General features: G+C 25.0%; 8 protein-coding genes across 8 annotated transcripts; 2 read left to right on the top strand and 6 right to left on the bottom strand. All coding sequences in view use genetic code 6, as the record gives it.

The window, feature by feature from the left end:
* Positions 1-140: 140 nt before the first annotated feature.
* TTHERM_00221050 (cyclic nucleotide-binding domain protein) lies at positions 141-4,794 on the top strand (the record flags this gene model as incomplete). Its single annotated transcript, XM_001020677.2, has 2 exons — positions 141-1,415; positions 1,669-4,794. 2 exons carry the CDS (start codon positions 141-143, stop codon positions 4,792-4,794), a joined length of 4,401 nt encoding a protein of 1,466 aa, XP_001020677.2.
* A 611-nt stretch (positions 4,795-5,405) lies between these two features.
* On the bottom strand, positions 5,406-9,753 carry TTHERM_00221040 (hypothetical protein; the record flags this gene model as incomplete). Its single annotated transcript, XM_001020676.2, has 4 exons — positions 8,265-9,753; positions 7,802-8,211; positions 7,507-7,751; positions 5,406-7,455 (listed from the first exon to the last, which is right to left on the bottom strand). The coding sequence occupies exons 1-4, from the start codon at positions 9,721-9,723 to the stop codon at positions 5,406-5,408; spliced, it is 4,164 nt and encodes a 1,387-aa protein (XP_001020676.1). The 5' UTR covers positions 9,724-9,753.
* A 345-nt stretch (positions 9,754-10,098) lies between these two features.
* Positions 10,099-11,938, bottom strand: TTHERM_00221030 (hypothetical protein; the record flags this gene model as incomplete). The annotated part of the gene is made up of 3 exons (XM_001020675.2): positions 11,297-11,938; positions 10,307-11,096; positions 10,099-10,142 (listed from the first exon to the last, which is right to left on the bottom strand). The coding sequence occupies exons 1-3, from the start codon at positions 11,912-11,914 to the stop codon at positions 10,099-10,101; spliced, it is 1,452 nt and encodes a 483-aa protein (XP_001020675.2). The 5' UTR covers positions 11,915-11,938.
* Positions 11,939-12,475: 537 nt separating this feature from the next.
* On the bottom strand, positions 12,476-16,550 carry TTHERM_00221020 (male sterility protein; the record flags this gene model as incomplete). Its single annotated transcript, XM_001020674.3, has 4 exons — positions 12,476-13,845; positions 13,905-14,787; positions 15,067-15,968; positions 16,283-16,550. 4 exons carry the CDS (start codon positions 16,548-16,550, stop codon positions 12,476-12,478), a joined length of 3,423 nt encoding a protein of 1,140 aa, XP_001020674.1.
* A 1,739-nt stretch (positions 16,551-18,289) lies between these two features.
* On the bottom strand, positions 18,290-20,677 carry TTHERM_00221019 (plant dual-specificity MAP kinase kinase family domain protein; the record flags this gene model as incomplete). The annotated part of the gene is made up of 10 exons (XM_001470864.2): positions 18,290-18,454; positions 18,508-18,615; positions 18,708-19,146; positions 19,210-19,265; positions 19,317-19,465; positions 19,514-19,640; positions 19,694-20,047; positions 20,105-20,170; positions 20,241-20,461; positions 20,560-20,677. 10 exons carry the CDS (start codon positions 20,675-20,677, stop codon positions 18,290-18,292), a joined length of 1,803 nt encoding a protein of 600 aa, XP_001470914.2.
* Positions 20,678-21,521: 844 nt separating this feature from the next.
* Positions 21,522-23,510, bottom strand: TTHERM_00221010 (kinase domain protein; the record flags this gene model as incomplete). Its single annotated transcript, XM_001020673.3, has 1 exon — positions 21,522-23,510. Exon 1 carries the CDS (start codon positions 23,310-23,312, stop codon positions 21,522-21,524), a length of 1,791 nt encoding a protein of 596 aa, XP_001020673.2. The 5' UTR covers positions 23,313-23,510.
* Positions 23,511-24,388: 878 nt separating this feature from the next.
* Positions 24,389-25,102, top strand: TTHERM_00221000 (transmembrane protein, putative; the record flags this gene model as incomplete). The annotated part of the gene is made up of 1 exon (XM_001020672.2): positions 24,389-25,102. Exon 1 carries the CDS (start codon positions 24,422-24,424, stop codon positions 25,100-25,102), a length of 681 nt encoding a protein of 226 aa, XP_001020672.1. The 5' UTR covers positions 24,389-24,421.
* Positions 25,103-25,536: 434 nt separating this feature from the next.
* On the bottom strand, positions 25,537-27,522 carry TTHERM_00220990 (Serine/Threonine kinase domain protein; the record flags this gene model as incomplete). The annotated part of the gene is made up of 3 exons (XM_001020671.3): positions 25,537-25,940; positions 26,102-27,026; positions 27,451-27,522. The coding sequence occupies 3 exons, from the start codon at positions 27,520-27,522 to the stop codon at positions 25,537-25,539; spliced, it is 1,401 nt and encodes a 466-aa protein (XP_001020671.1).
* Positions 27,523-27,871: the final 349 nt, after the last annotated feature.

Genomic DNA, 27,871 nt, shown 5'->3' with positions numbered 1-27,871 from the left:
CATTCACAACTACTTTACATTTTTTTACATTTATAAACTAAAAACTTTAGCTTCACTAAATAAAATCATAGTAAGTATTTTGTTTCATGAAATTTTATTTATATTTTATCTTATTTAATATCAACTTTTAGGACTAAAATATGGCTTAGCAAAATGGTGAATAAAGTTTAAGATAAGCTATAAGAAATAGTTTAAGTGGCAACATTAATCTATAAAATAAAGAAGTGTTAGTCAATAATGAAGAAGATAGCTTAAAATAAAACAACTAAATTGGAAAACTCTCAACAGTTATTTTAAGAGGCAATCCCGATGAGTAGCTAGTGTCAGCGTAAATAAATTAGAAAAAAAAGGAATCTATAAATCCTTATAATGGAGCATTCTCTGATATAGCAGATTAAGAAGATAAACACTTAAAGCTTATTAAGTATCTGAAAGAACAAAAAAGAACTAAAAAAGCAGCTGAATTTTTAATTGAGCAGTTTAGTTAGTTTAGATTCTTTAAGTAGATTATGAGATAACTCTCTGAAGATCTATTAAAGCAGATTATATTTGAATTAAAGTTGGAAACATATAAAAAATAATAAATCATTTTCTAATATAACGACGTAGGACGTCATATGTATTTCGTTTTATCAGGGAGAGTATCAATTTTAATACCTTCTAAACCAAATAATTCTGAATTAAATACTCCTAATACTAAGAGAGGATCCTTTTTTTTCCCTGCTGAAAATACTACTAGTAGTAATAGCAACAACAACAACAATTTAAATAGCAATAATACAATAAGTAACTCAAACTCCTAATAAATGTAGTAATAACTTCAGCAATCATAAAGCACTTTTGGAAATAATTCTGTATAACCCAGTCCTAGGTTTGTAAATTAATAATCAAATTAAGGAACTCCTTAATCTATTTCTAATGTATAAAATGCTCCTTCTTAATTCAGCAATCAAACTGTATCTTCATTCAAAGACTATTTATTAAAAATGGTAGGCTTAAATTAGTTAGAAAATCTTAGTGAAGAGTAAGAATTTGAATATTTTAGGCAATATAAATTACACAATTTTAAATAAGTTAACACTATCTAACCTGGAAACTCGTTTGGTGAAGTCGCTCTTGAATAAAGAATCCCTAGAACAGCATCTGCTGTAACAATAACACCTTGCTAGCTGGCAACTTTATCATATGATAGCTTTCGCAAGCTTTTAAGTAAAATTTATGAAAGGATTTAAAATGAATAGAGAAGCTTTCTAAAGGAAATTCCTCCATTTAACAACTGGCCCAATGCTGGTATAATGGTTATTTACAATAATAGCGAAGATATTGAATACTAAATAAATAATGTAATTTACAAAGAAGGCGAGAGATGCTAATATGTTTATTTTATCAAAGAAGGAGAAATTGAAATTAGTAAGGTAAATTCTATAAATTTTACAATAATTTGCTTATTCATTTAAATCAATTTGCCTTACAAAAATATTAATTTATTGGAAAAATCTACCTTCTGTAATATCTTTTAAGCAATAAAAATAAATTAATAAAAGAATCTGTGGTTAATCTAGCTTATAGAATTTTACACAACAAATAAAAAATAAAATCCATAAAATTTCAAAATTTAATCGACAAAAAAATTTTTTATTTTATTTTTAACCTAAAATATTAAATAAGGTATTTAAGATTGACAAATGTGATACGAATACTTTGTAAAAGAAGAATATTGTTACGAAAAGGTAAGTAATTCAGAGAGTGGCTTAGGGTAGAATGTTTGGGGAATATGAGGGAATATTGCATCTTCTTGATCCAAAGAAAAAAAATCATATTCTTTTCAACAGCAAATCTAATGATGCACTTCCCTTTAGAGAAACACAAGCTGTTTGCTAAACGAAAGTAAAGCTGATGAGAATAGATTCACGTTTATTTTTTTTGAATTTTTGGGCATTCAACAACCCATAAGACTAAGAATTCTTTTCAGTACAAAGAAAAAATATGTTGGAGAAAATAAATAAAATCGAAAGCATGATTGATAATTATTAAAATACTAACATTCAAAACTAAGAAATCAATTAAATCAGTGAACTACTATAGACAAATAGTATTTTTTAATAAAGTAGCGATATTAAGAAATTGATGAAAGGATCTATTTCAACTCCAAAGCAAAAATATTCTATAAGTACAAGCAATCCTATTAATTTGTTTACACCTTAAATTAATAGAAAAAGTGAATTAAATCTTTAAAATAGTTCAAAAAACAAATCTAATGATACCGCTTCTTCAGATTTAACTACTTTAATAGGATCACCAATAAATAGCTCTTATGCAAAAAGAAGCTCTTCTATCAACCTGAATATTAATATTTCTTCTTTAAGTCCCTCTGGAGGAGCGTATGGGTATTTATCACCTTCTCATAATCTTTAAGCAAATCCTCTTTTGTTGCAAGCTGCGCAATAAAATCAACTCCTTAAACAACCATCTATATTTTAAAGGCTTAGCAAAATATAAAACTCTTTATTCGAAGCTTCTTCTCCTATATCTGGTAGAGGAAGCGAACCGTTTACAAATTAAGATTCGTTTAGTTAAAAGTATTCATAAAACTTAGATACGGTTTCTCCAAGAAAAAGTTGTGTTCATTTACAGGTATCTCAAAGAAGTTAAAAAAGACATAAAACATTAACAATTTAAAACTAAATTCCAAATTCCCCTAGCCTCTAATCATCTCCAACACAGAATTTATAGAGCAGTTAAATTTAGACTCATGCTCTATCTCCAAATATCTATCCGAGTAAATAAAATCCATAATCTCCTGCTTAAATTTAATAGATAAATAATGATACCTCAGAAATTAACAGTTAACTTTAGACACCAGCACTATCAAGTACACACACACTATAAAACTAAGTTTAAGAGAATAATTCTAGTCTTTAAATGTAAAGTAGCACAACTAAATAACTATAGCAAACTCCTGTAAGAAGTTCTTTAACCTTAAATTTACCTAATTCAACAAATAATAATAATAATCATTCACATAGATAGAATATATTTGATAGTTTAAAGCCTCATACTGCTAGAGGTAGCTCTGAGTAATCTCATCTAAACAGTAATAAAAAAGAATCAAATGTTTTACTGCTTGATTAGCCTTTAAAAATATTTTAATTAAAAGATTCAAGAAAGTTGAAAGTACTCAAAAAGGATATTGAAGATAAATTTTAATAGTGGAGAGATTAAGATAATGGTAAAAAAATAATAAGGAAAAAAAAGAGTTTAAGCATTAAAATGAATAATTAAGCTACTTCAATTATTAATTAAATCTAACATTAATCATCGCTCAAAAATTTATAATTAGACTTTAATTCTTTGAAGTCATTTTTTGATTCTTAAAATAAACCTCATTCTATATAAACTGAGAGAAATGAGCAGAAAAAAATAAATGAGATAACAGAGGAATATCCTGAATAGAATTAGACTTACCAACAAAAACTTAATTAAAATTATGATTAAAAATCTTCAATATTTAAACAGCTTTAACCCAAATCATAAAATGCTTCAGAGTTTATTCATATATTGAGAAAAAGCAAAAGAAATCCCTCAGCTATTTTCAGCAGCCATCAAAAGTAAACTCAAGATTAAAATAACTCTCATAATTAAGAGCAGAATTTATAAAATAAAAGTATGAATAACTATTCTCCTCAATAAACATAAAATGAATTAACTTAAACTGCAGCAATTTAGCATTTCTTACATAATCTACATATGGAGGCTCAGACTCCTTTAAAAATAACCTCAAATAGTCAAGAAAGGCCTGTAATTATGAATGAAGTTATTTAATAAAATAGAAGTGACTCTAACTAGAATTAAAAACTGAAAATTCGCCCTCTTTTATCTCCTTAAACGAGATAGTATAGTGAAAATAAACTTAGTAAAACAGGTTAAAGATTTTACAAATTTTAGTTAGATTTGAAATAATAACAGGAATAAAGCTAAAAAAGATAAATCTAATCTTAGAAATCAAATAGAAAATCTGATGTATATTCACCAATGCATTTAGAATAGTAAGAACTAATAAGCAATCTAATAAGTGAAGCTACTCTTCATTAAAATTAAGTGTAAGAGTAATTAAACCAAAACAAAATAAATAAAATGATAAATTACAGCAAAACTTTTAATTAAGTTAATTAAAATAGTTATAGATTCGCTAGTAGCCTAACTAATTTAATACCAAGTAATTTAACCACAAATAATGGGTAAACATCGATAATGGAGTTTACTTAAAATCACACAGAATTAACTTAACCAACTTAAGCTAATCTTTAAAGTATAAGCCAAAAATAAATTAATTAATAGTAAAGTCTTTAGTATTTAGATTAGTCTCCTATAAAATTGAATAGTAATAGCTTATTTAACATCAACTAACTAGTGAGAAGTCCTTCATAACCTATCTTAGCTATAAATATTTAATCTGAAATTTTTAATTAAATGAACAATCAAAAAGATGAAAAAAATTAATAATCAAATAGATAATTTCTTGTTTCCCCGCTTTAAGGAATCACAAGATAATTGAATGCTAAAAAGTATTCTCCATTTAAATCGATAAATTCTTTGGAACAAGCATCAAAGCTTCCACCTACTATCAAAAACTAAAACCATCCTAATCAACATAAAAATAAGAGGATTATTTTCAAAAGTGTAGATTTAACAACTAGAGATGAAAAAATCCACTCAAATTAAATTAAAAATAATCAAATTATTTAACCAAATTTAATTAATTGCCAATAAATTTAACAATAAAAATTTAATTGATTTAATAATTAAAAATAAAATTTTATGATTGAATAAATTATTTAATAAATAAAAATAAACAATTTAAAATTATTAGTAGAAAGATGTAAAAAATAAGATAAACAACTAAATTAATTTTTACTCTTTTAACTTAAATAATAATCTAAAGAATTAATTAAATCCAATATAAAAAATTCATTACTAATTTAAAATTAAAATATATTAAAAAACTTGGAAATTCCTAAAAATTACTAATTTTATTTGAAACTTTGTGCTTTTAAAAAAAACTAAGAAATATTTATTTCTTTTATGTTCTAAATTTTTTATTTATGTAACTTTTTAAAAAATATACTTGATAAACAAACATTCTTACAATAGATTTTTATAATTGTGTTTTAATTATTTAACATTTTTCAATACTAAATTTATATTTAATTTTTAAAGAGAAACTAGAAATATTATTAATGAAAATGAAAGTAAAGTATTTCAAGCAAGAAAAATAATCAACAATTAATATTAATAATTTATAACTTTAAGTTTAATAATTTAAATTATACATACATATAAATTTTATAAATCTGAATTGAATAAATTCTGAGAATTAGCTTCTACATAATTATTGTTACTATTATTCACTACATTTTATCTTAGCTAAATCCTTGGTGATTTATAACTGGTATAACACGTACACCAGAATTTTAAAAGTTATCTGGCTAATTTTATGATAGCAACTAGCTTCCTCTAGCAAAGGCTTGATTTGGAATATTTTAATCATTGTTTAGATTGTTTGCGTATTGATTTATTTTACCAAATGAATAGTTACCACTCATGATATTTTAGGGTATTATACCAATATTTGATGGGCTTTATGGCTGAAGCTATGGTGAAGCATATTATTATTGTTAAATTTAGTTAGGTTATTATTACAAATTATTTTTTTTATATGAGAAATTCTGCTATGGTTATTATTACTGTTGTTGTTACTAATATGAAAATGGTGGAAGTGAATATTATGCAAATTAAGCATTTTGCATTTATTATTATTATTCATTTATAAATTTAGTAGGAGTGTTAAAATCTTAAGGGTTTGGAGTCTGTTTTATATTTACCATATCATTTTATATTTGCATTGCTCTATTTTTAAGAAAATTTCTAAACTATGTTGATTTCATAATAGCATCTTAGATAGCCTATTCCTCTTATGGGTTATTTTATTGTTAAAACATAGGTGGTGATAGTTACTGCTAAGGGACATTGTTATTTAAAACATTACTTTCTGCTAATAATTTAGTAGGAATTTTACCCTTTTCAGCGCTTTCGTTTATTAATGGTTTTTTTGAAGGTATTGTATTCCTAATATTTGGGCTTAAAGAACCTCTGTTAACACTTTATATGCCATTTCCATTTTTATATCTCATGCTGTAAGCGTTTATGCCATTTAATCTTGGTGATTTGGCTATGTTACTTGTAATAGGTTAAATTTATTTAGGAGGAGGAGAAGTAGACTGGGCTTTAGGGCTTTTATTTATTTACCTTATCATCCTCACATTGGTAATTGAATCTTTTTTTAAACTAATTTCAGAAAGAGGCTTGGAGCTTAAATCTGAGTTGTAGCCATTTATTGGAGGAAGTTTTGGAGAATTTTCTTCTCTCTCAGGTGATTTTTTTCTTATAATAGCTTATTTAGTTATTCTGTATTATTTATCAAGTATTTCATTTGTTTCGTGCTCATCATCTGCATCAATTAAATCATTAGGATTAAAATTATCATCTGTATTTTTTTTATTTTTGTTTTACTCTTCACTTTTATTAATTTGGTTATTTTTTGGATCAGCTCCTCTTTTCACCACTACTTCTCTTTTATTTACTTTTTAGGGTGATAAATTTTATTCTGTTTTAGGAGCTTTTTTGTTTCCTAGGTTGTTAATTTGTTAATAAGAAAGCTTTTCTAAATCAGACCAATTTAATTTGTTCGATTCAGTGCTGTTTTAGCTTTCATTTTTAGGTGATAAAGATCTGTTTTGACTATTTATGCTTTTGGTACTTGAAGAATTATCAATAGTATACTTTTTAATTTTATTGTTATCTTTTGTATTTAATTAAATTTTCAACTTCAGCATTTTTGCAATCGCAATAATTTAAGTTTTTTAATCCACAAATACGCAATTTTCTTTTATTTCTACTATTTTGAGTAAGGAATTTAAAAATTAATTATAATTCATTTGTTTTCCTGTGCAATTTCTATTAAATATTTCAATAATTTGTGCACCCTAGACTTTTTCATTTTGGATACCAAATTCCTTCACAAATTTAAAATAATTATTAATGTTCATAAAATTTTAAGATTGCTAAATCTCATCAAATGTATATTTCTTACTTTATGCAGAAAACATTGTTGAGTAGTCCTTAAAAACAGAAGTTATCTACTATTATATAAGCTATATATCGCTATCACTTAAAATAGTTTAAACTTTCTCATTCTACTAATCTTCCAATGATTTTTTTTCAAATTTTTTATATTGCGATTTCAAAAACTGGAGAGTTTGATTAATAATATTTTATTATTATGTATCGATTTACATGCTTTCATTTTAGATAGTCTCCAATTTTTTTATGTTCCCTTCTAGAAGGCTTTTTAACCTTGCTTATGCAAAAGCTGGCTACTGTGGTTTTTACATTTCCCTTCAAAATTTATTTTAATTTATTTTCTTTTAAATTTCTAATAAAAAGTACTTTGATTAATTTTCACTTGGGTTGGCGCTCTGCTATTTTTAAGTGTTTTAAGATTTGTTTATAGATTCATTCTATTGTTCCTGTTGGCTTGAGTAATCATATTTAACTTATATTTAATCATCAACTCTAATCCAAAACTCAAAAAAATCCATCATATCTTCGATACCTAATTCAAAGTTTTTTTCATCAACCATTGTTTTTTCATCAAATTTCCTTACAGTCTTTAAGAACTCTTTAAGTAATGTCTAAAAAAAAAGATTGATATAATTTTTAAAGTTATTGAAATTTTAAATACTGATAATATTAGAGAAATATTTTTATTCTTCATGATGTTTTGCTTGTTTTGCTCTGATTCTATGATAACAAAGTTATCGCTTTCAAATATTTTATTAATAAACTATTGGAAATCCTAAAATTTAATCACACTTTCATTTTAAGATTCTTTATAGATACCTTGTTTCTAAATTTATTTAAGTATTTTATCAGCATTCCTTTAAAAGAAAAGTTAAAATTTTTCTTTATTCTCCGCATACTTCAAATTTTCTGGGCTAATTGTTGGCTGATGATTAAGTATTAAATCAATTTTAAAAGACTTGTCACTAATCATCATCTTTTTAGTAGATAGTCGGTCATCAATCAAAGAATTAATATTTGTGTCTTCTTCATACTCACCTCTTAACTCCTCGTCTTAAATAGTTTAATTATCTATACAAATAAGTTTTATTTAAAAATTAAGTAATTATTATTAATTAAATTACCAAAATTCATGTTGTTTGTTATTACTGAGTGTTCTTAAGCACTTCTCTGATCTATATCCGAATGATCTACTTTCAAAAAACTATTTGTTGAATTTTTATTAGCCTATTCTACCTAGAGATTGTTGTGATTTCCTTAATCAACAACCTTTTTACTTTTGTCATTTTTTTCTTAATTTTTTTATTGTATTGGAGCTTTTTGTTCTTTTTTAGTGTTCAAATTTTAATTCTTTTGATCAGGTTTATGAATTCCTTCCTTGGTTTCCTCTTCTATCTATTTAAAATGATCTTTATTTTATTTCATGTATTCTTCATAGGTCAAGTTGATTTTCTGAGGTATTATTTCAGTAGTAGATTAACTAATGTCTTATTTACTATTTACTGAAACAAAACTTTATTTCGTACTCTTTTCTATATGATCAACTTTTAAGGTTTCTTTATTCTCAATATGAGTCTCTTTGCTATTTATGTGCTTTTTATTTTAATTTTTACTAACATAATCATGATAAGAATTCTGCGATTACTAAACAATTATTGGGTCACCTTTTTCATTAAACTCAATATGATTCCAGCTAGTAGGATTTCCATCAATTTCAGATTTCTTTTGCTTTTTAGCTTAATCAGTTTATTTTTAGCTAGTAGAATTAACTTTTGCTTATTATTTTTTTTAAGAGTTGTTTAATTAACTTGTGTAATGGTTGACTTCCTACTATACTACTATCGGCTCTCCTTACTCATCATATTCTATGTGATTCCAGCTTTAAGGATTTCCATGTATTTCAGACTTTTTATGTTGTTTCTAGTGCAAATCATTTTAATGAACAGAATTCCTTTCTTAACTACTATTTCTACTAGATTATGCTAGCGATTTATGGTTTTCATATATTTCTTAATTTTCTAAGTTCTAGTGTTATTAATTTTAATCATGATTTTGATTTTGATAGTTATTGTCATCATCCTAATCGCCATTGACCGTTTATTACTTTCTGCCTGATTGTCTGGAATTTTTGAAAGAAAAGTTGTTTTTTTATGAATTATTGAAATCTTTATGGTCATTATCTCCATTTTAATATTAATTGTCAAAATTATTCTAGCTTTAAAGCTCAGAAGCATGAATAATATGATTATTATTTTCATGTTAGGATAAATTATAAGATTAATTTTAATTCCCAAGCTCGTCATCATACCTGTAATTATGATCTGAATTATCATTGTCTTAGTAGTATTATTAGCTTTCAGTCATTTCTTGTTGATCAAGGATTTAATTATCATTCTAATTTAACTTACTTTCATCTAAATAATTTGATTGCTTAATACTTTGATGCTAATCTAGCTATTCTTCGGTTTTTTGGCCATCACCTCCCCCTATTTTTCCCTTACGGTTTGCTGATAACTGAGAATTGTTTTAGGATTTAGCATTTTATTAATTTTTGGGCTGGAATTTCCCTGAGCCTTATTTCATTTCTAGTAATTGTTGTTTTTTACAAGCTATTTATTTAATATATAAAAATTTGATAACAACTTTCTATTTCTTAATTTTTATTTGCAGTATGTGAATAGAAGTTGTAGCTAGTTGACTAGAATTCTAATTTAACAAATTTAAAGCTCTACTTTGATAAAGTAGTTTTACTGAATTAAAATACTAATATAATAAAACGCAATATATTATAAACCAAATAGTAATTATGCATGTACATAAACAATAATTTAGATAGGTGTATTTTATAATTTAAGCAATTTTTTTATATTAAAACTTTGTTTAAATAAATTTAATTAATCATTAATTGTTGATTGATGATATACTAATCATTTCATCATCCATTTATTTTTAATAGACTCAAATCATTTATTGATGCTTTTCAGAGTATTTTTCTAAAATTCCTACATTTTTAAAGTTGAATTTATTAATTTTGTTATTAATTAATTAATTAATTTCATTTATATATTTTTATGATATTTGTTTTTAATTTACTTATTTTTAATGTTAAAATCTTTTAGTGTAATTAAAACAAATTAAAAGAATGTATAAAAAGAGAAATAATTACTTTTCAAGTAAGAGCTACTTACAACAGAACTAGACCTTTTAGGAGAATTTCCACTTGATTTAAAAATATTTTAGTTTTGTTAGTAGGGAAATAAATTTTTTTAGGAGTTTTTTGTAGAGGTTTGATTTGTATTGGCTTAAGTAAAATAATTTGATTATCTCCTTCTTAGTATACTATTGCTATCAGATTTTTCGAAGCTTGAATTTAAAGATTTATTATTTTTAGGTGATTTAGAAGAATTTAATCCATTAAAGTCATGAACATGATTTTTTTATTCATATTCTTTTTTTATTTAAGGATATTATTCTCCAACTTAAATTATATTGTGATAATACGAAAACTGAAGCATCTTATTTTATTACAACGTTAAAATTTTACTACTTGAAAGCTTCTTGACAAGTTGTTTTTCTGCTTATTTTAATTTATTTAGCTCTTTTTATTTCTCATTGACTAAGTATTTATGTATAGTGAGTTTTTATTCATATGATTTTTTATAATCCATCTATTTTTATTCTTTAAATCTTTCTATTGCTTCATGACTTTTGTTTAATTATTCTTTTACTTTTTATACTCTTTCTCTTTATATAAAGCTGAGTTATTCTAATTCTTTTTATCTTTATTCCTCATTAGCTTTAGTCATTTAACGAACATAAGCTCCATCTTAAACCATTTTTTCTTTCAACTTTTATTTTGAATCATATAAACTTTTGGCAAGTTGTTCTCTTATTTATTTTGCATTCTCATTTCTTATACTGATTTGCATCTTTGACACATCCTCAATATCTTATTTCTAATTTACATAATAATATACTATTATTTTATAAAATATTTATTTATACTAAAATTTCCATAAGTAATAATCTTGGAATGTTTAGTATTTCATTGAATTGATAATTTTAAAAATTTTAGATATTTATATTACACCACCAATCCAATACCACTCTTGAGAAATTTTACAATATGTTTAGAAATATAAAGTAAATAATATACAATTAATTCTTCTTCAAAAATACGTCTTTTTGTAGAATATATTCCAAAAGCAGTAGTTTTTGATTCTTATCTTACTCTTCTTAAATTATCTTCATGCTGCTTCAAAATATTAATTCTCTTCTTTATACTAATTTATTGATCTTCGCTTTTGTGCAATTTACTTCTTTCTTAACGAAGTAACTCAATATAATTACTTCTTTTTGTAAGTAAGGAGTCCGTATTTTTTGAAATACTTTAATCAACATTAGATTCAATAATAGATTTATTTTCGCATTCATTTGTTGATAGATTATTGTGCTCTTCTTAGGATTATAGAGAGATATCTAAAAAATTTTATGTAGCTCTATTATTTTACTTTTATATTTGGGCATCCATTAAACTATTGTACTATTATGAATCTATTTCACTGGGATTTTTTTAATCAGTCCTTTATTAGATCATAAATTAGTTTTCATAAAGCTACTTATTTTTAATTTTTCCTGTTGATTTACATCTATATTTCCTATATCCATATACTTTTTTTAAATGCTATAAGAAAATGTCTTATTTTGAAAGCTATTCATCAATCTATGATAATTCTTCTTCATTGTATTTTAATGACTAGTTTTATTCTTACATCTATCGATTATAGCTCCTTATTTTCTGGATATTTTAATTGAATGAATAAAATTAATAAATAATTTTTAGAATTTTAGATTGATTTATGTAAGTAGTTATTTTAATAATCTCACCATTCAATTAATTATAATAAATATAAGTATTTACAACACCATGAGAAAGAAATTAGCTCGTAAATTAAAATTAGCTTTATTTTATTCCAAAAAAATGAATATTTACTAATTAGTTTTTCATTTTAACTTACACTTAAAATAAAAAATTAAACAAATAAAAATTTTCTCACAACCAAAATTTTATTTTCTAAAAAGTATTTTTTTTGTTTAGAAAAATTACCTTAAATGAAAAAAAAAATGTTTTCAAAATGATTTGAAAAAAAATGTTGAAATAATAAATACAAATTGAAAGAATAATTAATCTAAAATTAATTTTGATATCTTACAAAAATAAATCTAAATATGACATAATATAAGACTAAATGTTTTGAATTAGAATAATCGAATGGATATTTTGGAGTTGTTAATCAATTAACACACTAATAATGAAATAATAAATTTAAATAAATCATAATCTAGCTAAGATTGGATACTCAGAAAGTAAAGTGCGTTTAGCAAGATCACTAACTGATCCGCTTTAAGAGAATCCTTTCTTTAAGAATTTCTATATGTGAGTTTCAAGTTCGTTGAGCTTTTCTTCGTTTACTAAGAGAAGAATGTTCTCCTCTGCGCCAGATTTATCAGCATCAGTATATGTACGAATTAATTTGAAATGTTTGTATTTTTAAATAGCATTTTTAATTGTGTCAAGAGAACAGCTTTCATGATGTTAGATAATTCTTTCATCGTGCATATTTTCAGTAAACCATTAAGCTTGTTATAAGAACTTCTTTAATGGCATAAATTTAGTCTTGCTTTGAGATAATGTGTAGAAATTCAAAAGGACTGACCAATAGCTCTCAACAAGAGGATAAATGAGGGAGTTATAGAAAGAAACTTGGTTTTCATCAACAATGCAAATCTTACCACTTTCGTTAACCTTTAAAACCTTTAATTCAATCATCTTTGCTAATAAAGTTTTTGAGAATTGTTCAAGTGTTTTAGGGACGTTTGGTAAAACGTATTCACGCTCGAAAAGTTCTATAAGGAAGGATGATTCTTCCCATATTCTTTCAAGTGAAACTCCTTCCTTGAAAGCAACGTTAGGTCCAAAAGCAGTAAGTGCAACACAGACAATAGCTTCTAATATAAAAAGATGAACTATTTAATTACGGTAATATGAAAGCATTAAGACGTTTTTATATTCGGTATCTGAAGTAACTTCCAGTTCAAAAACATTCTTCTTTGTCTTAAGCAAAATACCTTCAAGCAAATTCATAGATGATCTGGTAGCAATCATAGATCCTGATACATCTGGGGTAAAGGCAAGGATACCACCTCTTTCAACTATTCTTTAGCTAACCCAGTGTACCTTATTTATAAGTTTATCTTCAGTAATACCCTTTCTTGATTAGAGCATAATAGCTGAAACAATACCTGTAGGCATGCAGACGAGAGCATCAGTTAATTTATATTCAATTTTATAAGAAAGGTCTTCAATAATACTTTTTCTTTAAACACGATTAGTTAAATCAGCTGTAGGATAATTTGTGGCTAAATATTATTTAATGCTCATTGGTTCACAAATATTTACATGAATTCTTCCAAAATTCATGCTAAGGGTCTTAATAGCTTTAATTAAACGAGGAAGGGATTCTTTGACCTTTTCCTCACCTAATAATTCATAAGGGAAAGTATCTCCTTCAAGGACCTTATCATAATTCAAAGTAATTGGAACAATTTTAGCATCTGGAATTTTAGAGTCGAAGACAGCATCAGCTACTATACCCATTATTCCAAACTTGGGATGGAGCATTTTACCACTTCTAGATCTTGTTCCTAAATTTAAAAAATTTTAAATTAAAATTTGAAATATTATTAATAATAATAATTGAAACCTTCAACAAAGAATTCAAGCATACAGTCATCCATCAATAATCTTTATACGTATTCGTAGAAAATAGCTTTGTACAAAGGATTTTCTTTTTGATTACGTTTTGTGAAGAAAGCACCACAGGCTCTGAGGATATGATGAACAACAGTAACATTCAAGAAATCTTCTGCAGCAGCAATATGAGGACATTGCATTTTATATGCAAAGAAAATATAAGAAACGAGGAGGAAATCAATATAGGATCTATGGGTAGGAATCATAATAAGAGGTCCATCTTTTTTAACATTATGATTAGCAAGAGCCTTAAGATTGACATCGTCAATAACTACTTTTTCATAGATTTATTTAAAGACTTTGTGTAAAAACCATGCCATCATTCTCAAAGTAGACATTTTATAGTTTGAAATCATTTCTTTAATGATAGCATGAGCTTCTTTGTTTACGTTTTCAACTAATCCTTAAGAAAAACCTTGCTTTTTAGTTTATTATTCGATGACTAAAGAGATAGCATCTTGAACTGCTGAAGAATTAAATAAAAGTGATTTATACTCTTCATAAGAACGGGGCTTAAATGGTTTTCCAGAGCTAAGTGCCCAATTGATATCAGAGAAGTAAGGATATTTTGCCTAATTGTTAATTTTTAAAATATCATTTTTGTCTGAAACAGGAGGTTCAACTTTTTCATTGAGGACATATCTATGCATACCCCAGTTAAACATTAAAATGTAGTTATCCCAATTAATACCAGATACATCCAAATAGAAAGCATTCTTTTCTTATTCATCCAACTAATCAATCATTTTTTCGATTTTTCTGCTATCGAAAATCCACTCATTTGAAGCGAAATGGCTAAAAGTAGCGCTTACTGATTCAGCTTTGTAAATAATCTAATTTTTATTTAATTATATAAATTAATTAACTTTTTTTAGTAGCTAATTTTTAATAAATTAATCAAAGTATAAAGTATGAGTACTAGAGATGTAAGTAAGTAAATAAGTAAATTAAAAAGAAATAAATAAAAAGCGCTATTTTTTTTATTTATTTTTTACTTTTTCAAATTGATAATAAATATTTAAAAAATATCTATTTAGAAACTAAATTTAAAAAAATAAATATTTTTTAATTTATTTGCACTTTGTAAAATTATCAAAATTTAATCTAATTACCTTCAAGTAGCGGTTAGCATTCTTCTTCATGTTTTCGCTGCCAACGAAATTAGATAATTTAAGATAAGCTAGAGCTGGGATACGACGCATAATTTGCTTAAATCTGAGATGTCTTTCATCTTTAATAAGTTAAGCTTCGCAACTACCCAAGCGTTTCTCAGGAGGATTAGCTCTCCAATATTAGACGGTATTTCTTTCTGAAACTTCCCAAAGCATTGGATTTCTACTTGAAGTAGATGCATTAAATACTGATAAATCTCTAAGATTAGCGCATAAGGCACCAGTAACTATAATTTAATCAGAAACAACATCAACAGGAACAACATCACCAATAGCATTACGATTAGCATGGATATACTTAAGCATACCAATACCAGAAAGTAAGAAGACAGCAGAGGCAGCAGTTACACCTTCGACCCATCCGACACAAGGTTCGCTTACAGCTGCTCCGATAATAGAAGGACGCACTATAGTTATGGTCATGTTTGGAGGACGTTCAGCCTTGATAATACGCTCGACTGCACTTTTTGTGAAAACGTAAGTATTAGGGTAATTGCCTAAAATTGTTTTGGTCTAACGTTCTAATTCAGCAGGAGGCATTTTCATCAAATCATCCATCAATTAACGTGCATTTTATTCAGTATTATAAATATCTTCTTCAATCCAGCCACGTTTATCACTATTGACATAACAAGTAGAAACGTGGACGAAATTTTCAAGTTAAAGGCATTGTTTTGATAATTCCATCATTCTTAGAGAACCTCTTACATTTATATTAATTGCTTCCTCTAATTTAGCATTAAAATCAACAGATGCAGCGCAATTAATAACAATATTTGCTTCTTATGTGATAGTTTGATAATCTTGCTTTGATAATCCTAATCCTTCCTTCAATAAATCACCTATTTGAATAGTAAATTTAGTTAAAAGCGAATTGGTAATATGGTATAAAATTTTAATGCTTTAACAATTGAATCCAAGCTTTATTTCTTTTAAATTGTAAAAATTATATTATTACTATATTTTTAAATATTAAATAATATTTTAATATCCGACATAGTAAATGTTATCTTATATACTTAGAAGCTTTAGTTTCATTAAAATGTTAGTTTCAAAGAGCTTTTGGAAGAAAATAACTTAAATTTCAATAAGTGTTGATTATAAAAATGGTGATAATCAAAGCCTTTGCAATAAAAAAGATGTTTTAATTATTTACCTTCAATAGGAACAACTTTGCTGAAAAGATAGTTGAAAAAATTATCTCCCTTTTCTTATCTCAATCTTTCGAATATTTCAGAATCATGGATAACTTTTTTGAATCTCTCTTCAACGGGACTACCTTTCTTGCTTCTAATCAACACGTAAATTCTCTTGACCATAGGAAGGGTTCTGAGAAACTTTTCGAAAATGACCTTTCCTAAAAAGCCAGTTATACCAGTCAATAAAACGGTCTTTCCTTCATAAAACTAAAATACCTTACCCATACTTTTATATTTATTTGAATTTTTTAATAATTTGATAAGATAAACAATATTTAATTTTTTTTTTAGTTATTTTATTATTTGATATTATTTTTATCTTAATTTTCTTTAAATTACTCAAAACAACAAATTAAATATTAATCAACCCTTTCACTATGAATACACATATCGGGATAGAGCTTAAAAATATTATCAAATAAATTAATCCATGCTAATTGCAGTCAAATAGAAGATTTGACCATAATATAAAATTTAAAGATTACTAATAAATGTCTAAGAAAGTTTCAAAGAGGCAATTTTATATATTTATTTTTCTTAGCTCCTAAACAAAATAAGCAACAAAAATATTACAGGTAGGTAGGTAGGGAGTTCTAATTAGTTTTAACTTGTTTTAAACAATTTTTTAATTTTGTAAAAATCAAAATTTAAAAGTACAAACAAAACAAACACTAATTTTTTTAATATCTTTCTCAAAACTATTGATAGTTGATTTTATTTTTAAATTGTGCATTAATTAGCTTTCGTTAACTACAAAGTGTAGTTCGTAAATATCGTCACACATATTATTACTTTAAAATTGTTTGTAATAGAAATGAATAATAAGTGCTTATTTTCTTTAATCCAAAAACCTCAATGAACGATATTCTGACAAATCACTCTATTTCAATGCTGAATTCTTTTTAAAACACTCAATCTAATCTGATTTATTTAAAAAAAGCTAATAAAGTCAAGTCAACTCAATCATTTCACTTTTTCTTGTTGAAAAATAAAATTCATCTTACTAAAGTGAAAACTACTTGACATAAAATTTTGCTTTATTAAAATATTAGAAAGTTCTTTTGAGATAATTGATTTTATTTAATATCTTTTATCTGAAATATACTTTTTATCTATATATAGCACTAAATAAAGTTTATTGTTAAGTTCTATTATTTAACACAAAGGGGGAAAATAATCATACTTAAAGTGAAATTATTTGATAAAGCTTAATTTTATCTACAATATGTTGGAATATTGAATAACATTAATTTAGTTTTTGCGATAGAACCAAATGTATTAAATGTTAGTATAAAAATTAATTCAATCCACGAAATTGAATATTTATTTTCTGAGAGCTGAAATGACGATAAATGTGGTTTATCAAAAAATTAAACTAAAAATAAATACTTTTGTTTATATTATTAAGTTCTACATATATAACCTTGGTTAGTCGAGATAGACGTAATTTTTTTATATTATTTAGATATTTTTGCATATTTTCCTATCGAACATTACTTAAGTTTTCTAATTTCTTTTAATATTACAATCAAAAGATATGACTTATTTACACGTTTAAATAATTAATTACGTATTAATAAAAATCTTTTCATTTGGACGGTCAATAAATTTTAATTTGTTAGTAATCAAATAAATAATTATATGTAGAAAAACTAAAATTATAAAGGAAATCCAACTTAATTTTCAATGTTTCTGATAAGGTTGCACCCTCAATTTGATCAAAAGTATTACTAAAAAACTTAAGTTCGTTATTATGCTACACATTATCATTTTTAATTACTTTGATTTACATACAAAATTTGATAAAATAAATACACATTATAAAATTTATTTTTAATTAAATTGTGAAATTAATTTAAATTCTAATTTTTTTGAGTTATTTTTTATTGTATTTTATAATTAATTTACCAATTTAATTTTTTGTAAGCATAAACACAAATTTATTTAAATAAATTAACAAATTTTCACTTTTTTTTAGTTACTTCATTTAATTATTTGAGCTACTTTTACTTTAATTCTTCAAGATAAACATCTAAATCTCCTAATTGTTGGCTTGAGGAGTTGGAAGTAACACTACTTTATAAGTTTCCAGATTTTTAACTTTACAGTTTTATTAATTCTTACTGACACTAATCAAAAAATATAAATAAATAAAATTTCAATTTAATATTTAAAATTATACTTTTAATAACTCATCTTTCATCTTTTCGTATTTTTCTCTGTACTCGTTTATTCTCTACATCATATCTTCTATAGGGCTTTTTCTATCTGAGACGCTCTTTTACTGATTCTAATAAAATTATAAAATGTTAATTAATATATCTCCATTAAAATATTTTTTATAATTCTAAAATATTAAATTTAAGGGAATAAGTAATTTACCAGTTATGTTTTATACTAGTCATTTTGTGCTCTCAAAAACAAATTCTCATCTTTTAATCTATCAATTTCATCTGAATTTCCTTGGTATTAAGTAGATTACTAGGAAGATTTTTGCATTTTTTCGATGATTTTTTCTTACTCTGTAAATTTTTCTTTAATGTAATCATACTCTTTTTTGAGTAAATTATACTTTTCATCTTTTTCTTTAAGCTTTTCAAGCATTTTTGAATCCATTCCTGATTAGCTGCTATTACTCATATAGTTTAACTGCTACTTCAGTGATTCAACTTCTTTATTCTTCTTCTACTTTTCTAATTCTGCTGCTTAGTAATCAGATTGAAGTTTCTTAATTTGAGTCTGCAGTTGGTCAATAATTTTTTTATTTAAATCACCAGAATTTGCATTTTAAATAAAGCTTGCATTCGAAATATTTTTTGAACTATTTATTTAAATTTTAAAAATATTTTTATTAATAAACAATAATATTTTTATATGATTTTACCTGCCTTAAAAATTTTCCTTTTTAGTAAACGATTCATCATAGTCTTTGTTTATAATCTAATTTATTCGTTTTAATTAATTAAAGTCTCATAAATAAAAGAATTTTACGCTATCAGGTCTTGAATATTTATATATTTCCTCATTAGTGAAAACAGTTTTCACTTCCTATCCAGTCTCATCAGTTAGTTTACCTTTTTTGACTTCTTTTCCACTATCAATTGTTTCAAAAAGTTAGATATTCTCATTTTGGCAGTTGGCTTTTTAATATTTTTTACTTAGATATGATTTGCTAAAAATTTAATTACTTTAAATCCATGGATGTGCTAGTATCTCCTTCAAAGAAAGTCTTGATTTTGGATCTACAACTAAAATCTTAGTTATAAGATCTTTAGCCATTATAGGGAAATTTTTAGGATATTCATATCTTAGATTCTTTATTTATTTAATTATTACTTAAATAATGATTTTTTAAATAAAAAATATACTTTAATATTTTATTTAGTAGTATTTTCGACATAATCAGCATTGTTTTGATTGTTTTTAGGAGCAAAAGGACTAGCACCTGATAGAAGTTCATATGCTAAGACACCAACAGACCAGATATCTACACCAAAATCATGTTAATGATTGCTCTATAACATTTCAGGAGCTAAGTAATCTAATGTACCACAGAATGTTGTTCTAATATCAGATTCTCTTTATTTAAAATTTGACCATCCAAAATCAGCCAACTTTACGTTTCCATCTTTATCCAATAATATATTTTCAGGCTTTATATCTCTATGAATAATTCCTTTAGAATGACATAGCTCTAGTGCCTTGCAAAGCTAAAATATGTACTATTCAAATAATTATACTAAATTAAATAACGATTGAGATACATTAACTAAATTTACTTTTGCTACTTTCTTTTCTTCAAATTGATGATTTGGCTATTTCCATAGTTGAACATAGAGTTAACCCTAATTAATTTAATTTTTAAAAATAATTTTTGCAAAATCTGATATCTGTATAAATTTTTTGATATCTTACCCCTTAAGCATATTCTAATACTAAATATATATTTGTATCATCTTCAAAGTGGTTGTATAGCTTTAAAATGTAAGGATGATTTAAAGAGTACATAATTTTAACTTCATTTGTGACTTATTCAACCATATTGTTTAATTTAAGATTTTTCTTATTGATTTCCTTAATAGCATAAATTAATTAGCTTTTCCTGTGTAATACTCTAATGACCTTACCAAAAGCACCTAATAATCCATTAAATTAAGTTAATAATTTAGTTTTTAAAAATTAAAATAAAAAATGAAATCTTAATAATAACTTTAATTGCCAACAAAAAATATACCTTTTCCTAAAACCTTTTATCCATCAAAGTCATTAATGTTTGACTCATCTTCCCAACCAGCTTAAACTGTTGGTGAGAGGTAAATATATCTTTCCTTAACTTAATTTAGCTTAGGCATTATATCCTATAAAATAAATGCTAGTTATTTATTACTTTGCTATCTTTAGGTTTTTTAATATAAATATTATTAAATTTTTTATTAATTTTTATGCAAATACAAATTTCTGGTTCTGATAAAATAAGAGATATCTATTAAATATAACAAGATTGTATATATTCATGCTATTTGATTCATAAAATAGAAACAAAGCATTAATCTAGTAAATATTTTAAATAAAAATTTACAATAACAAAAAAAATTTAATTCATAAAATTAAAAATAAAAAGTTTGTGAAATATAAAATTTGTTAAGGATTTTTTTAAATAATTTACGATGTCACATAATAAACCTTCCTTATTTGCTTATCAGAAATTTTAGTAGATACCAATCATCATTAATCTAAATAAAAATAACGTATTTTTTTCAGTTTGTTGATTTTTATTTTTACTTGTATTTTAAATTATAAAAATGCTACAACAACCATATAAATTTTTCTATTCTTAAGAAGTAGATTAATATTTAGTAGGAATTCATAATCTATTATTACATCCTTCATGTATGAAGCAGTTTTTTTCCAAATAATTACCTTTTATTTTAATCTTTTTAAATTTATTATTTTTCACTTTTTCAAAATAAAAATTTTTTAAATAAAAAAAATAAAATATTAAATTTAAGAATAGATTGATTTGTTAAATTAAATCTCATTTACTATAATAAAATGTTAAGAAGCCTTAAATAGAGTGTAAATTTAATATTTGACAAGATATATTTAAATGTAAAGAAATAATAATATTATAATTAAAAGGATATATAAAACATTCAAGAAATGGAAATTAATTCTTCTATAACATATTCATTTAAATCATAATTGGTTTCTATTTTAATATTTAGGAGTACTTCCACGTATTTAATTTCCCATTAATGTAGCATGTGGATAAGCTGTTGATACGTAGTTTGTCTTTCTCTTAGGAGTTTCAGCTCTTGATTGGTTCATTGAATTTTTTAATTTTCCTCCTGATGTAAGTCTAAATGTTTCTGAGAAATTGTGGATTTATGGGAACAAAGAGGAAACTTCATTTTCATCTCCACTGCGATGTGTATTTGCATAGGTATCCTTCCTTGTGCTTTATGGCTACAAGAAAGAAGTACCATACTTTTAGTAGCTGTTTCCTGGAGTAGAATCGTATAAATTATGTTAGTTGTTAGTATGGGGTTCTGCACTTGAGTAACGCATTCTATATTATTTTTCTATTTCATTTGTAATAGCTTCGTTATATTCAGGTGGAGCATTTAATTTTTCACTCTTTTTAGGAGTTCTTAGCCTAGGACGAGCTTGAAGTATATGACCATTTACTGAATTGTTTATATTTGGAGATGTTCCATATTCATTTTAAGATGAAGACATTAAATTATTTTAAGCTATAGGTTAGGTGTTAGATAATAATTTTTACTAGTATTAAGGCCTATGTTGGTGATTAAGATTATTGGCCATTATTTAATTTTTTTAATCTTCCAAAAATTTATTTTCGTTAAGATTCTTTATTATCTATTCATCTAGCATATTGAGATTTCTCTTGGGGTTTTGTTAAGAAGACTTTCTTAGTTTATTTTAAGGAGTGAACATATTATTTTAAAGTGAATGTTATTATAATTCTTCCTTTAAATTCTTTTCTGTGTTCAATCTAGGAGATTATTAAACTTAGCGGTGCAAATCTCCTGTTCCATTTTTATATCTGTTAGTTTACGAACCATCTCTATTGTTCCTTATCTTAAAATTTGTCTTTGGTATTTCCTAATCCTAGTCAACATCATCTTTATTAATTCTATTAAAATTATTTAAGCTTTAATTATATTTATCGCTATGAAAATGATTTGAATTGTGATTGTTCTTAATTTTAGGATTTATTTTTTCATTTTATAATTCATTTTCATACTCAGGGTATTTCATCATCATTTATTCTGTATCTGGCCCATCAATAAGACCCAAATCCTACCAACGATTTAATACCTTTTCTGCATTTTCAAACCTTTCATCAGGAGTTTTTGCAACCCCCATTTAAACTAAAGGTTCTTCCCATTGTTGTAATGACTTAATGGCGTTGCTTAATTTATCTGAATAGCGTTTGAGTTTATTTAATTTAGTAGCTTCATTATTTGATTCCTATTTGCTTATCAATCCCATTTAATGTAAAGCTCTTCTTTAATTGTTAACTGACTATTATGCTCCAACACTAGAACCAGCAGATTTAACATCACCAAATCTATCTTAGCTTGATCGTAGCATTGGCTTCTATATTTATTCAATGAATTCTCTTTTTTTGAAAAATTTTTCCAAATCTGGATTGATGTGAATTTCATCATCTGAATAATTGACATTTACTTCTTTTACGTGAGAACCCTATTGATTGCCATTTTTTGCTTATGGCTATTATTTATCATTTTAATGATTATTTGAATTCCTTCTAGAAACTGGTTGGCTCCCATCAGGGCATGCTTATACTCTACCTCCACTTTACTGCAATTCCTTTTACTATTGTACTTGTTATGCTAAACCTAACGAATTAGATTGTGATGAGGTTTGCTAATTTACTTAGCCTTTAGGCATCCCATCAGACTGCTTATTTGCATTTGCATTGTTTGTTGAAGAAGACATTGACAAGATAATAGAATTTGATTTATAAAATATTTCCTATTTGCTGAGCGAAACTATTGAATTGTTATTTAATAAGTATTCGTAACCTCTAAATTTAATTGCAATTATAATAAAAGACAATAACCAATCTTCCAGCTTCAATAAGAAATTTAATATTTTTTATTAATAATTTTGATTGATATTTATCTTGTGAATTTAATATTTTAGTAATGCATAAATTATTATTATGACTGATTCCACAATTTTTTTAAAATGGTTATTTCATTATTTTTATTGAGTCCTTATTATCCACATACCATAAATTGTATAATTATTTGAATATTTATATTTTGTATTAATATTTGGCTTTGATTTATTCTTTATCTCTATTAATAAATTGCCATAAACTTTTTAGATTAATTTTATTTAGCAATACTAATCTTAATATAAAAATCTTATAATTTTTTCATTCTATTATTTTTTTACTTTCACAAGTAACAAAGATTTTAGATGTTAAAAATATTTAATACTAATTTAGAATAACATCTTTTAAAATTAAAAGACTTTATATATATAATTTAATTAATAAATTTAATCATTTTAAAAGTTAAATATCGTATTTGAAAATAATACTAAATTTTAAACAAAAAAATATCATTCATGATAAATCACATAAATTATTTTACATACCTCTATATATCTTTCAGTTTATCTTCTATTTTTTTAATTTAACTTATTTACAAAATATAACAAAAAATAAATAATTTAAGTTTAAAATATTTTTTATTTATCATCTACTTTATTTTTTTAATTTAAAAATTAGGCAAAAAAGGATATTTAAATTATTTGGTTTGTGTTTTATAAAAAGTAGATCTTTTTGTGTCAACTTTGATTAAAATTTTTTATCTTTATTAAAATAAATTAATTCTTGTTTAATATGAAATTATTTTAAAGAATTAAATCATGACTTAATTTTTCATTTCAGAATTTTTTGCTCTTTTCTGAAAATTTCTGTTTTAAAAAATTAAAATTCATTTTGACTATTTTTTGATCAAATTTGATAGGATATTAATTAAAATTCATTTAAAATATTAAAAAATACATATAATTTAAGAAAGTTTAGCTTAAAAATGAAAGATTAATTTAGATAAGAATATGACCAAATAAAAAAGTTATAGCTATCAATAACAAGAGACATAACAAAGCGAGAGTAAATGAAAATTTAAGGAAAATCTCTAGGTTCTATTGATTCAGAAATCAGAGGATAACTAAAAAGTTTTGAATCTGATATCTTAAAAATTACTTAACTCGTACAGGATTAAGAAAGAAATCTTTAAAACTTGGGACTCACTGCAAGAGAAATTGAGCAACGAAGAAGCATGATAGTTGAACTTGAGAAGTAAAAAAAACAATAGTTAGATACTTTAATATAATAAGATAAAATGGCATCTAAAAATTAAAAAATGTAAAAACCAGCTAACTTTTAAGAAAAATATGATATTGAAGGACAGACAAACAAATAAATTTATAAATACTAACAATAAGAGTTGGACAGTTAAGATAAATAAATATAAGTTATGCTCAGTACTGTTAACAAAATAAAAACAGGTGGATAAAACATAGTTGAAGAAGTAGATGACTAAGTTTAGCTTTTAAACGATCTTGATATTGGATTAGATAAAAACACTTAATTATTGAATAAAAATTCTGGAAAACTGAAAAATCTTTTGAAAACGAACTCTAACTTTTGTTTACTAACATGTGTATGCTTAGAAATATTTTTGTTGATGTTTTTTTTAATATTTTTATGATATTGTGTAAATGTATGTATTTATTTATATTATTTTTTTTCAATTATAACACCAAAATTGCCTCTAAAAAATATCATTTTATAAAAAACTTTAATATTGAATGTGAAGTAAGTAAATAAGCATGGAATAGTTTTCAATTTTTATTTGCATTTCTGTAAAAAAAAAAGAGTTTTAATAAGGAAAACAAAACTTTTATTTAACTGAGAGTAAGATATATAGTATATGTATTATGTATGTAATAAATTTAAAATATTTTATTGGTTTATTCATTTACTTTATTTATTTATTTTATCTCAAAAATCATTTATAAAAGTTTTTATTTCCCATATCAGTTTTTTCGTTATTTATATCAGTACTTTTTATTTGTATTCTAAAGAGAAATGAGAAGGAGAATTTTTGATTAAATAATATTAATCTAGCCATCAAATTATAGTTCAGAAGGCAGCAACTTATTCCTTAATTTTATTGATAGTTTCGAAGTAAGGTAAAGCAGAACCACGGACCTTTTGGAAGTCTAAGACATTGACTTCTTCATCAACCTTCTTTATTTCAGCTGTGAATTCAAGAGGATTACTGTTATTGTCAACACCAACAAATTTAATTTTATAGTATTTATCAGAGGGTTCAGCCTTAGTACAGAATTCACCATGCTTCTTAAGCAAGTATTTGAAGACATATTCAGCATCAGCAACTGTTTTTAATTAAGAAGTAGTTTCTTCATCCTTTTCAGCATCTCTTAATTATCTTTGAACAGATAATAAATTGAAAGCTTAGTCGAGTCCAGCAAATTCATCGACATTATCGTTTCCAGATCTGAATTTATTAGCACCTGCAAACACTATTTTTAAATTTAAATAATTAAATAAGTTATTTTAATCACCAATAAATAAATTTGATTATTTTGATCGAAAGCAAAATTAAAATAGAAAAGTAGTTAATTTAAAAAACAGATATAATTTTTCTTTTTTTAATTTAAATATTAATTAATTAATTATTTACTCATGTTTCCACCTTCTTTGGCCTTTTCCTTGAGCTTTTATTCTTATTTAACAAGTCTTTCCTTTTCAATAGCAGCTTAAACAGCATTATATCTAACAAGGAATTATTGTCTAATTTCTTCCATAGAGGCAACGGGACCATTGTACCAGGGGTGGCTCTTTACTTCAGCAAGGGAGGGACGTTAGACTGAATCGTGGGCAAGGAGAGAGTTAATCAAATCCATGAAGCTTTGTGAGAAGAAATTTTCAGAACCCTTGTTCTTCAAGTGAGCTTACCAGAAAGTGTCATGTCTGTTAGTGCACATGAGCTTGTAATAAGGATCTTTAGGATCAGCCTTGGAGAAAGGAGGAGTACCTGCATACATAATGAAAAGAATAATTGCGGCAGCAAATAAATCAACAGAAGAACCATTGTAAGGGAGCTTAGCGTGAATTTCAGGGGCCATGTAGCTCTCAGTACCGAGGCAGGTTTTGAGAAGACCATTTCCATCCTTTCCTTCCATCAAAGTAGCGAAACCGAAGTCAGCAACCTTTAAATTGAATTAGCTATCAAAAAGAAGGTTTTCAGGTTTTAAATCACGATGAGCAATATTGTTGTTATGGAGATATTCCAAAGCATCAATTAATTGATGGAAGTAAGCTCTAGCGACTTCTTCAGAGAAACGACCACTATTGGCAACATATTCGAAGAGTTCACCACCAGCGCAGTATTCTAAAATAATACCTAATGCTTCATAAGTTTAACCATTCTTCTTGGTGTAAGTTCCGTTAGGAATAACTTCAACAAGGTTGACCAAGTTAGGATGATTAAGTTTTTGCATAACGCCAATTTCGTGCTTCAAAGTTTTCATGTTAGAGGCTAAGCTATGAGTGCTCTTGAAAATCTTAGCAGCAACTTATTAGCCATTGAATGAAGCTAATTTAACCTATTTTGTAAAACGTAAAAAATAAGTAAAAAAATGCTAAAATGATATTTTATCTCTCTATTTCTATAAAAAGGAACTCTAAGTTATTGAATAACAGAATGCTGTTCATCTATTTGGGTTAGACATTTAACTTTCTGAATTATATCAATACTTTTAAAGAGTTAACCTTGCAAAATTTAATTCATAATTTCTATGTCTAGAGATGAAATAGAAAAAATTAACAAGAGCATTCCTAATCAATTAGATCGATCATACAAAACAAAAGATAGAAAAGAAAAAATAAAAACTAATAGCAGCGCATATTAATATAAAAGAAGCTCCTGGATAAAATGAAATAGAATTTGCAAAAATTAGGCTTTTTAAGCAGTATAATTAATAATCTTTGCTTGAGTTGAATATTTGAAGTAAATCTTTGAAGTATTACCTTGGCATGATAACCAGCACCAAGTGTTTTGCCTAAAATATAGTTATTTAAAGTGGCGTGCTTTTTGTTCATTATTATTATATTAGTTGTTTCTTTTGATTTTGTTTTATTTACTTTTATAAGATTATAATTTATTATAAGGATATTTATGAAGGCTTTTGATGGTTTCTTATATAGAAATCCTATCTTATAATATTTGATTCTAACACAAATTGAAATGAGAAACTTTCAAAAAATAAAATAGAACATAATGATTATTCTTTAACTCTCTCTAAATTGCTGACCTTAATTAATAAAAAATCTTCTTCATATTTTTCTCTTTCTTTTTTCATGTATATGTTCATATTAATTTCTGAATCATTAGATAAAATAAAAGGCTTTCTTTCTTTCTCTATGCAATTTTTAATTATTTGCATATTTT

The sequence above is a fragment of the Tetrahymena thermophila genome, assembly GCF_000189635.1.
Source record: "Tetrahymena thermophila SB210 genomic scaffold scf_8254564, whole genome shotgun sequence".
Lineage (NCBI taxonomy): Eukaryota > Ciliophora > Oligohymenophorea > Hymenostomatida > Tetrahymenidae > Tetrahymena > Tetrahymena thermophila.
The sequence above is the reverse complement of the archived record's forward strand: the minus strand, read 5'-3'. Positions and strand labels throughout refer to the sequence as shown.